The sequence below is a fragment of the Capra hircus genome, chromosome 18 (genome assembly GCF_001704415.2).
Source record: "Capra hircus breed San Clemente chromosome 18, ASM170441v1, whole genome shotgun sequence".
Lineage (NCBI taxonomy): Eukaryota > Metazoa > Chordata > Mammalia > Artiodactyla > Bovidae > Capra > Capra hircus.
In genome coordinates, this window is record NC_030825.1 from 44,112,543 (window position 1) to 44,124,913 (window position 12,371).

Sequence of the window (12,371 nt, forward strand, 5' to 3'; positions counted from 1 at the left end):
ACTCCATGGACTGCTGCACACCAGGCTTGCCTGTCCATCACCAGCTCCTGGAGCTTGCTCAGACTATGTCCATCAAGTCGGTGATGCCATCCAACCATCTTTGCTCTGTTGTCCCCTTCTCCTCCTGCCTTCAATCTTTCCCAGCATCAGGGTCTTTTCCAGTGAGGCAGTCCGGCAGTCCTTTGCATAAGGTGACCAAAGTACTGGAGCTTTAGCTTCAGCATCAGTCCTTCCAATGAATATTCAGGGTTGATTTCTTTTAGGAACAACTGGTTTGATATCCTTGCAGTCCAAGGGACTCTCAAGCATCTTCTCCAACACCACAGTTCAAAAGCATCAATTCTTTGGCACTCAGCATTCTTTATGGTCCCACTGTCACATCCATACTTGACTACTGGAAAAACCATAGCTTTGACTAGACGGACCTTTGTCAGCAAAGTAATGTCTCTGCTTTTTAATATGCTGTCTAGGTTTGCCGTAGCTTTTCTTCCAAGGAGTAAGTGTCTTTTAATTTCATGGCTGCAGTCACCATCTGCAGTGAGTTTGGAGCCCAAGAAAATAGTCTGACACTGTTTCCATGGTTTCCCCATCTATTCGCCATGAAGTGATGGGACCGGATGCCATGATCTTCATTCTTTGAATGTTGAGTTTTAAGCCAGCTTTTTCACTCTCCTCTTTCACTTTCATCAAGAGGCGTTTTAGTTCCCCTTCACTTTCTGCCATAAGGGTGGTGTCATCTGCATATCTGAGGTTATTGATATTTCTCCCAGCAATTTTGATTCCCACTTGTGCTTTCTCCACCCAGCATTTTGCATGATGTACTCTGCATGTAAGTTAAATAAGCAGGGTGACAATATGCAGCCTTGACACACTCCTTTCCCTTGTAGGCTCACTAATAGAATATATTGTCAAGCTTCTTGGTTGTTCCCAAGCTGGTAGTTAAGAAGTGGTATCTCAGTGAAATCTTAATTTGCATTTCTAGTAGGGGTAAGGTTGAGCATCTTTTCAAATGTGTAAGAATTGTGTGCATGTTTTTCTTTGAACTATCTATTCATACCTTCTGTTGAATAGTTGACTTGGTTACAGTAGCAGATGACCAAATTATAGCAGTGGAATTCTTTAACAACAGATTTATTTCTCACTCTTATTGTCCAACCCCTATGTGGAGCATACGGTTATCACAGCAGAGGGAAAAGCAAGGCTGCTGGTGGAAACATGCAGTGATTCTGCTGATGATTCTGTCACATCCACTCACATGCCATTGCTCAGAGCAAGTCATGTGGCCAAACCCCTCCCAGGGGAGTAAGGGAGGCTTCATATATTCTCCCCAAGGAGGTCCTACAGGCCCCATGACAGGAAGGCAGGGCAGGAAAATATAAAATCCTCTTGTGCAAATTTCTGTAGAAGATTCTCTCACATCACGAAAGTTATAATTTACTTATGTTTGTGTAAACATTTAAACAAGTGTCCATCTGATGTATGGGGGGTAAGCTCTTTGTGAATGTTGTTGTTGTTTAGTCGCTAAATCGTGTCCGACTCTTTTGCAACCCCACTTGCCGTAGCCTGCCAGGCTTCTCTGTCCATGGAATTCTCTGGGCAAGAATACTGGAGTGGGTTGCTGTGCCCTCTTCCAGGGGATCTACCCAACCCAGGGATCAAACCCACATCTCCTGCATTGCATTTCAGGTGGATTCTTTACCGCTGAGCCACCTGGGAAGCCCAGGGTTTTTGTGGATAGGACTATATTATATCCCCAATACCTAGCACATTCTCTGACATATACTAAAGAATCTATGAATAGTTTTGAATGAGTAATTATAATTATCTTTTCCTGAATTCTCAAATATTAATCTTAGGTTTTCGTGGCTTAATATATGATAACAAAACGGAATCTATGAGGACAATTAACCTCCTTCAACGAATGAATATTTACCAAGAGGTTTTTCTCAGTATTTTGTATAGAGTTCTACCCATACAGGTATGTTGTGATCTGTGACATTGAATTTAATATCAGATGAAAGTAAAAGTGTTGAAATGTTTCACATAGGTTTTTCTGATCTTCAGCTGTCTTGATATAAAAACAACAGTATGCTAATTTTCTCCTTACATATTGTGAATTTTGCTTTTTATTTATATTTTATAAGATATTTTTACATATAGATACTTCAAGGCTTATAAGTGTACAGTTTGAAAGATGGTAAATATTTTCAATTGGAAATGTGTAATCATTCCTCATTTACCTTTGAATTAAAAAAAAAAACAAAACCTGGGAGATTAGCAGATCACAGTGGCCCTCCTCACCTAAATAAGGGAATGCTAGACAAAATTAGGTGTAAAACTTTTCTGAAGCCAAAGTCCTCAGGAACTTCCCTCCTCTGCTCTTGATACTGAGAAAGAAGGCTGCTAGCACACTTTTACATGGGCAGGAGTGATGTATGCTTATTTCTTGGAATTAATACCAAACTTCTAAATACTAAATTTCCACTGGCATGTTTTTTAAGTGGCAATGAGTAGGAGTAGGAGTTCGGTAACAAACATTTTTTTTTCATTCCCTTTTACAGAAATATATAGAGCCAGTTTATTTTTATATCTACACCTTATTTGGACTCCAAGCAATTTACGTCACAGCTCTTTATGTAACCAGCTGGCTCCTGAGTGGCACGTGGCTGTCAGGACTGTTAGCAGCCTTCTGGTACGTCACAAACAGGTGAGTTGGAGTCAGTATTCCTTTCTCCCTTTCTAAAGTGTAAGTTTAGGAAGTGAAGTTACTTCATTTCCAGTTTAAAGAAGGTTGTTCTTCCACATTTGGGTGACAGTGTTTTCTCTTTGGGGAAGCCCTGGTGGCTCAGCAGTAAAGAAGCCACCTGCAATGCCAGAGACATGGGTCTGATCCCTGGGTTGGGAAGATCCCTTGGAGAAGAAATGGGCAACCCCCTCCAGTATTCTTGCCTGGAAAATTCGATGAACAGAGGAGCCTGGCATGATACAGTCCATGGAGTTGAAAAAGAATCGGACACGACTTGGTGACTAAACAACCACCATTTTCTCTTTGGGTTACCTCGTGAAGTTTTTATCTAGTAACATAGAAAGTCCTACTTCTGTATTAATATATCTATAACTGAGGAATAAAGCATTGAATTGTAAGTCAAAAGAATCATCTATAATAGTCCCAATCCTGTTACTAACTTGCTATATGATTAATATTTTTCTAGTCATCAATCTCATCTCTTAAAGGTTTAATAATATCTTTATTATCAACCTCAATAAGATTGTGCAGACCTCCTAATTAGCAAAGCATAAAGCACTGTATAAACGTAAGGAAGTTCTTAAATTATTTAATGAATATATATTAATTTCCAAATACCAGAGCATTATGAAATAACATTTTAAAAAAACATATTCAATATATATCGAATTATTGCCTGACCTGTAAAAGCAACATCAGTATTCAGTATCAGTCTTAAAATTTGAACCTGAGTTCTAATACTGGTTCAGTTCAGTTCAGTTCAGTCACTCAGTTGTGTCTGACTCTGCGACCCCATGAATCGCAGCACGCCAGGCCTCCCTGTCCATCACCATCTCCTGGAGTTCACTTAAACTCAAGTCCATCGAGTCGGTGATGCCATCCACCATCTCATCCTCTGTCATCCCCTTTTCCTCCTGCCCCCAATCCCTCCCAGCATCTGAGTCTTTTCCAATGAGTCAACTCTTCTCATGAGGTGGCCAAAGTATTGGAGTTTCAGCTTTAGCATCATTCCTTCCAAAGAACACCCAGGGCTGATCTCCTTTAGAATGGACTGGTTGGATCTCCTTGCAGTTCAAGGGACTCTCAAGAGTCTTCTCCAACACCACAGTTCAAAAGCATCAATTCTTCAGCACTCAGCTTTCTTCACAGTCCAACTCTCACATCCATACATGACCACTGGAAAAACCATAGTCTTGACTAGACAGACCTTTGTTGGCAAAATAATGTCTTTGCTTTTGAATATACTATCTAGGTTGGTCATAACCTTTCTTCCAAGGAGTAAGCGTCTTTTAATTTCATGGCTGCAGTCACCATCTGCAGTGATTTGGAGCCCAAAAAAATAAAGTCTGACACTGTTTCCACTGTTTCCCCATCTATTTCCCATGAAGTGATGGGATCAGATGCCATGAACTTCATTTTCTGAATGTTGAGCTTTAAACCAACTTTTTCACTCTCCGCTTTCACTTTCATCAAGAGGCTTTTTAGTTCCTCTTCACTTTCTGCTGTAAGGGTGGTGTTATCTGCATATCTCAGGTTATTGATATTTTTCCCGGCAATCTTGATTCCAGCTTGTGCTTCTTCCAGCCCAGCGTTTCTCATGATGTACTCTGCATAGAAGTTAAATAAGCGGGGTGACAATATACAGCCTTGACATACTTCTTTTCGTATCTGGAACCAGTCTGTTGTTCCATGTCCAGTTCTAACTGTTGCTTCCTGACCTGCATATAGGTTTCTCAAGAGGCAGGTCAGGTGGTCTGGTATTCCCATCTCTTTCAGAATTTTCCACAGTTTATTGTGATCCACACAGTCAAAGGCTTTGGCATAGTCAATAAAGCAGAAATAAATGTTTTTCTGGAACTCTTGCTTTTTTGATGATCCTGGTTAATCCTCAACAAATTACTTTTTAATATAACATTATGAGTGGTTACTATATGCCAGGCACTCTACATTAGTGCTTTATGTGTATTATTTTAGCAACCTTATAGTGTAGGTACTATTATTATTACTATTTCAGAGATGAGGTAATTGAAGCTTAAAAGGTTGAGTTTTATAGTATATATTATATATATAAATATATGTAAAAGGTTAAGTTATATGCATAGACATGTATATGAGACTATTTATTAGGTATATATACTTATATAGAAAGGTATACACACACACATGGAGCTAAGTTTTAATCAAAATTCAGATGCAAAGTATGAGACCGCTGTGTTATGCTGCTTCTTAACATTTTAATCTAACATATAATTCCTGCTAAAAGTCAAATTTGCTTCCATTAAAAGTAAATAAAAGACATTTGTTGGATACCTAGTGTGTGTAGGAATGGTTCTTGGTACTGGGTATACAAACTTGAAAACTATTCTTGCCCTCTGGGGGTTCACATTCTAGCAGGGGTGGGTCAAGCAGTTTTTACCAGTATTTTTAAATTTATTTATTTTTTATTGAAGGATAAGTGCTTTATAGAATTTTGTTATTTTCTGTCAAACTTCAACATGAATCAGCCATAGGTATACATATATCCCCTCCCTTTTGAAACTCCCTCCCATCTCCCTCTCCACCCCACCCCACCCCTCTAGGTCGATGCAGAGCCCCTGTTTGAGTTTCCTGAGCCATATACCAAATTCCCGTTGGCTATCTATTTTACATAGGTAATGTAAGTTTCCATGTTACTCTTTCCACACAGCTCACCCTCTCCTTCCCTCTCCACATGTCCATAATTCTATTCTCTATGTCTGTTTCTCCATTGTTGCCCTGTAAATAAATTCTTCAGTACCATTTTTACATATTATTAATCAATGGCAAAATTAAGATTCAAGTATAAAACACTACCAGTTCCACCCCTGTCTGCCTGTGGACAGGTTATTTAAATTTTCTCAATGACAGTTTTATGTTACAGGGATGATGATAAGGACAAATTAGTGAGAACCAAGAACCAAAATCTAAATATATTTAATGTAATACATCTTTCACTTCAGGAAATCTTTGAGGTAGTGATAGTAAAAATTACCCTTTTGGCCTTTGTGTTTTCCATGTACAGAATAGATACCACAAGGGTGGAGTTTACCATCCCCCTGAGAGAGAACTGGGCGCTGCCATTCTTTGCAATCCAGATAGCAGCAATTACATACTTCCTGAGACCAAACTTACAGCCTCTTTCTCAAGTAAGTTTTTACAATCCTTTGTGTCTGTTTTTAGTTCTCCAATTTTATCTTAGAAGCTTCAGAAAATGTGATGTTCATAGTGTCCCAGTGTCTGTTGATAATTCCTATTCCACGACTAGCTTTTTAACTTTTTTTCCAAGCCTTTCCCTACTTTACAAAGAAAATGTTTTCATTTTTGATGTTAAAAATGTTCTTTGTATCATCTGCCCTTAAATAGTTGCAGCAAACCCACACAAAATTTCTGCAGAGCTGTCAGAATTTTTAAGTGATTGCTCTTGAGATGTGACTTGGTGCATTATCGCCTCCATAATAATATGGAGTACACATACTGTATGTGAATATTTATATGCAAAGTGTCACTTTAGGATATTTAGAGCATAAGTAACAAATGCAAGAGTTTTCAGAGCAACATTTTATAGTTTTTTTCTGTTTTGTTTATAGAGATATTGGCTGCTCTTGAGAACACTTGTCTGAGAGGCTTTTTATTAGTAGAGACGTGTAAATTATATAAGATTTTCTTTTTACAGAGGCTGACACTTCTTGCCATTTTCATATCAACTTTTCTCTTTAGTCTAACATGGCAATTTAATCAATTTATGATGCTGATGCAAGCGTTAGTGCTGTTCATACTGGACTCCCTAGACATGTTGCCAGCAATGAAGGTAAGCTTTGCTTTCTTTTCTCAGTTGAGATGGTCATTGTTTTATATCATAGAATGAGCTCAAAATATGCACATGCTTAATGATAAAGTTGAAGCTGCTTCTTAACTGTAATGTAAATATGTTGTGGTCAGTTGAAGTTGAGTAATTTATACAGCCTAGTTTGATGATTTTAACTTTTGTCCTACTTATTTTACATTAAAAGACATGTTTATTTGGAGCACAAGTATCTGAGTCAGTGGTCCTTTATAGAGTTTATTTAAATGTTAAAATATAGGATAGCTGTCTTAAAATGCGTTACTGTGTATTGCCCCATCCTTTTTCCCCCTAAGGAAATCAGTGGATGTATAACAACTTTTCTGTGGTACTTTATAAAATTTTCATAGTAGCATTTACCAGTGTGGGGTCTGAATCCCTACTGATTGGCCAGAGGCCACCTATGAAATAAGGAAATTATGAAGGAAAGCATTGTTTGTCTCCCAGTGTGTGCTGCTGTCATTTAACTGCATGGTTTTTGTCATGTGCAGAAATATGTTATAATGTATTGTGTATAGTTTTAACTTGCTCATAGTTACTATCCTAAAGTAAAGTATATAAAGTAAAGTAAAGTATATAAAGTAAATATTCTTAAGTATTTCCCAAGTACAATGAAATATTATCTCCAGACCTAGGGCAGCAATATAATCTAATAGAGAAGAGTTGAGCTCACATATTCCATGTCAGAAGAGGTGTAGCACTCTTTGAAAACTGACTGAATCTGAATTAGGAAATATTAAAATCAGTCAGCACAGAAAACACAGGTGGGAACCCATATAAGATGTTGTCCCATCCATTGGGAGTTTGCCATCTAACTTGGGAAATGAAGATGTCTATACAATTAGATGTCTAATATATATATCTATATATTCTATGTCTCTCCTCTATCTATATAGATAGATGTCAATTTGTAGTAATAATAAGCAATAGAAGTCTAGAAGAGGAAAGTTATTTTTAGGCTAAAAAGGTTTCACAGAAATGAGATGCTCGAGCTGGACAAAAAAGGAAGAGAGTAGAATTTGGATGGAGTGTGAGAAAGCAAAATAATGAAGGTAAAATACAGTAAAGAAAGCAGGTGGATAAATGGGAAAAGAATCAAAAAAGAATGGATACTGATATGGGTATAACTGAATCACTTTGCTGTGCCCCTAATAGCCAACACATCATTGTTAATCAAGTAAATTCCAACATAAAATAAAAATTTTAAAATTTAGAAAAAATTAAAGAAGAAAGCAGGTGGATAAGCGAAAGCTAGAATGTCTGCGTGTGTATGTGTGTAGGTGTGATACTGGATAATAATAATAGAACCCACGTGCCTGTAAAAGCTATATGTACAAGTGAAGCTGAGTCCATTCCTGTCGGTTTATCTTGGCTTTCCTGTTTTGTTAACTCTTTATACTTTGCTCATGGAGACTTGCAAGTTAAGGGGAAGGACTGCCTAGATGCCTCTGTATTTCTCCTTGTCATACACTCCTAGGCCAGTTGGTGTCTTCATATCACTCCCCCACCCCCGCCAACAAGTACATTCAAAAGAACACTGTACACTTTAACATAAATAAATTGATTTATTAATTAATTAATGGAAGAAATTTAAAAATAAATAATAAGCAATTTTGAAAATATAACTATGAAGTTTTTCTGTAGTATATAATTTTCTCTAGTGTATTTTTACAGTAAGTATCAAAAGCCCAAGAAAATGTGTTTTGTCTTTTCACCAGACTTTCACTTCTTGAAATTTATCATAAGGAAATAATCAAAGATGTTCATTTTAGTTGCATTGTAATAAGAAAAGTCTGGAAATGACCTAAGTCAATAGCAATAGAGTACTGTTAAATAAACATGTCTTAACTATGTAACAGAGTGTTACATAACCATTAGTTTTCCTTCTCCCTTTTTTTCCAAAAGTAAAACATGTATATAGAAAGGAAAGTTTCCAGAAATATATACATTAAAGTATTAGCAGTCATCTGATCCGTGGGTGGGGAACATCCCCTGAGGAAGGAAATGACAATCTGCTCTAGTATCCTTGCCTGGGAAATCCCATGGACAGAGGAGTCTCGTGAGCTATAGTCCATGGGGTCGCAATAGAGTCAGATATGACTTAGCAACTAAACAGCAACAAAATGTGCTTAGTACTCTTATTTTCTTTTTGTTGTATAGATCTCTTGAATTTTCCACAATAAACATTTCTTTCTTTTTTTTTTTTTAAATAGAAAACAGTAAAAGATACTATTTTGGCACACACACACACAACTAAAGAATAATACAGCTGATTTATTTTATATTCAGTTCTGAACTTCACCGAACTTTTCATATTTGAAACTCTGTTGGTGTTAGAAGTAGTATCAGAATTTAAGGAGGAACAGTATCATAATGAAAGGATCCTGGCTTATAATACCAAGTTGCTACTATCAGTTCTGAAAATAACTAGCTCTTTAAGAGCCTTAGTTTCTTCATAAACTGGAATCATGATCTCTAATCATGTCACATGGGAAAGAGTCAGAATAATTGATACAGAAAAGGATAATACAAATTCAGAGCCTGATGTAGTGATAAAAAACTATATTTTTCAGTACACGTCATCTTCTTTTCATGGATGATGGAAAGTCTCTTCCCATCAAATTGAAGTTTTCAGTGAGAAATGTGTACAGAATTTAAAAATATAAAATAGAACAGTAAATGTTATTGTTAAGCATGTAATTCTGTTCGATTACTAAGAATATAGAGATTACCTATTATGAAAACAAGACACGTTAGTGATTAATACCTGGGGGGCAATTTAAAAATACTCAATAAATTTCCAGACGAAATGAAGTAAACACACTTCTCCTTATTCCTCCTACTGCTGCTGCTACTGCTAAGTTGCTTCAGTCGTGTCTGACTCTGTGCGACCCCATAGATGGCAGCCCACCAGGCTCCCCCGTCCCTGGGATTCTCCAGGCAGGAACACTGGAGTGGGCTGCCATTTCCTTCTCCAATGCAGGAAAGTGAAAAGTGAAAGTGAAGTCGCTCAGTCGTGTCCGACTCTTAGCGACCCCATAGATGGCAGCCCACCAGGCTCCCCCGTCCCTGGGATTCTCCAGGCAGGAACACTGGAGTGGGCTGCCATTTCTTTCTCCAATGCATGAAAGTGAAAAGTGAAAGTGAAGTCGCTCAGTCGTGTCCGACTCTTAGTGACCCCATGGACTGCAGCCCACCAGGCTCCTCCATCCATGGGATTTTCCAGGCAAGAGTACTGGAGTGGGGTACCATCGCCTTCTCCTATTCCTCCTACTAAGTACAATTAAAAGCAGCCCTAGACGTTATATAAAAAACAAATATAAGATTTTGAGAGGTGGAGAAAAGAAAGTAGACTATGCCTCGAGACCTCAAGACCAAAGAAAAACATGACAGTGAGTTCCCTCAATTTTCTCTTTGTTGTATTTATCTCAGACTAAGTACTAGAGTGGTTAACAACCAGGAAATACTAATGGATTCAGAGGGGAAAAAAGCCTCAAGAAAAAGGTGAAGCATGAATGCCGCATGGAGAACCTCCAACTTCTAACTATTAAGGCTGTCTAATAAGACAGCCCTTCCCCTCTTTGCCAGGATGGTGTCAGCAGATGCCTTTTGGGGAGCCTAAACTTTCATCTTCACCTTGCAGTAATGAGACCCCCTTAAAAGTCAGCAGAGGCCAAATGGGCACCCTGGACAGCCAGATTCATCTGGAAATAATGAGGCAGCATCCTTCTTTCCTCAGTGGCCTGAGGCTGGGATGGTATCAGAGGAGGTCTGCTGACAATGAAGGTTTACAGAAGATTCCAAGGTCCATAATATCCTACAGTCCAATTGAAGATCATTTATTAAACTAAGAACCAGGAAAATCTCTTGAATGAACAGGGATCAACAGGTGGCAACACCAAGACACACAAAAGTTGAATTATCTGACAAGGAATTTAAAGCAGCCATCATAAAATTGTCATTGAGCAATTACAAATGCACTTGAAACAAAAGAAAAAATAGAAACTCTCAACTGAGATTTAAAAGATAAAAAGCAAATGAAAATTTTACAACTGAAAAATTCCAATAATGAAAGTAAAAACCTCAGAAGATCAATTCAGCAGTGGACTGGAATGGTCAGAGGAAAGAATCAGTGAACTTGAAGGTAGGACAATTTAGAAATTAACTAATTTGAACATGAAAATAGACTGGAAAAAGTGAACAGAGCCTCAGAGACCAGTGGGACCGTAGCAGGAACTTGAATTCATGTAATCAGAACCCCAAGAGGAGAGAAGGTGTGTTAAACTGGAAAAAAGTATGTCAAAAAATACATTTTTGAAGGAATGATCAAAAACTTTACATATTTGGGAGAACCTACAGAATCAAGATGTTGAACTAATGTCAAATAGTATAAACCAAATAAATCAATGCCAAAATGCATCATAATCAAACTTCTGGAGGCAAAAGATTTTTCTGTGAAATTCGTCAGAGAAAAATGATACTGATAGGGGTAAACCAATTTGAATGACAGTGAATTTCTCATCATAAACCATGGTGCTGAAAGAAAACAATGGTCAACCCAGAGTCTTATACCCAGCCAAAATATCTTTCAGGAAAGACAGAGAAAGCAAAACATTCTCAGATGAAGGAAAACTAACAGAATTTCTTACCAACAGACCTACTGTTTTTAAAAAATGGTAAATGAAGTTATTGAAACAGAAGGAAGTGATAAAAGGAGAAATGTTGGGACATCAAGAACAAATAAAAGGCAATTAAAAATAAAAATATTAATTCAGTTGACTTCAGTCATTCAGCCATGTCTGACTCTGCAACCCCATGGACTGCAGCACACCAGGCTTACCTGTCCATCACCAACTCCTAGAACTCGCTCAGATTCATGTCCATCAAGTTGGTGGTGCCATCCAACCATTAATCCTCTGACGTTCCCTTCTCCTTCTGCCTTCAGTCTTTCCCAGCATCAGGGTCTTTTCTAAGGAGTCAGTTCTTCTCATCAGGTGGCCAAAGTATTGGAGCTTCAACTTCATCATCAGTCCTTCTAATGAATGTTCAGGACTGATTTTCTTTAGGATTGACTAGCTTGATCTCCTTGCAGTCCAAGGGACTCTCAAGAGTCTTCTCCAACACCACAGTTCAAAAGCATCAATTCTTCAGTGCTCAACTTTATGACTAATGGAAAAACCATAGCCTTGACTGCATCAACCTTTGTCAGCAAAGTAATATCTCTGCTTTTTAATATTCTATCTAGGTTGGTCATAGCTTTTCTTCCAAGGAGCCAGTGTCTTTTAATTTCATGATGGCAGTCACCACCTGTAGTGAGTTTGGAGCCCAAGAAAATAAAGTCTGTCACTGTTTCCATGGTTTCCCCATCTATTTGCCATGAAGTAATGGGAACTGATGCCATGATCTTAGTTTTTTGAAAGTTGAGGTTTAAGCCAGCTTTTTCACTCTCCTCTTTCACTGTCATCAAGAGGCTCTTTAGTTCCTCTTTGCTTTCTGCCATAAGAGTGGTGTCATCTGCATATCTGAGGTTATTGATATTTCTCCCTGCAATCTTGATTCCAGCTTGTGCTCATCCAGCCCAACATTTCGCATGATGTACTCTGCATATAAATTAAATAAGAAGGGTGGACAGAGAGATGTTGTGGGGAGGGAGGTGGGAGGGGGGTTCATGTTTGGGAACGCATGTAAGAATTAAAGATTTTAAAATTTAAAAAATAAAAAAAATAAAAATAAAAATAAATTTAAAAAATTTAAAAAAATAAAATA

The 12,371-nt window shown here is 37.8% G+C and overlaps 1 protein-coding gene across 1 annotated transcript in view; it reads left to right on the forward strand.

Annotated features, from left to right (window-relative positions):
* The window catches only part of DPY19L3 (dpy-19 like 3 (C. elegans)), a 77,998-nt gene that overhangs the window by 33,310 nt on the left and 32,317 nt on the right, over window positions 1-12,371 (forward strand). Inside the window, exons 5-8 of the mRNA XM_018062257.1 lie at window positions 1,857-1,978; window positions 2,562-2,707; window positions 5,787-5,910; window positions 6,438-6,572. Of these exons, the coding sequence (XP_017917746.1) occupies window positions 1,857-1,978; window positions 2,562-2,707; window positions 5,787-5,910; window positions 6,438-6,572 (527 nt within the window). The remainder of the gene's footprint in view (window positions 1-1,856; window positions 1,979-2,561; window positions 2,708-5,786; window positions 5,911-6,437; window positions 6,573-12,371) is intronic.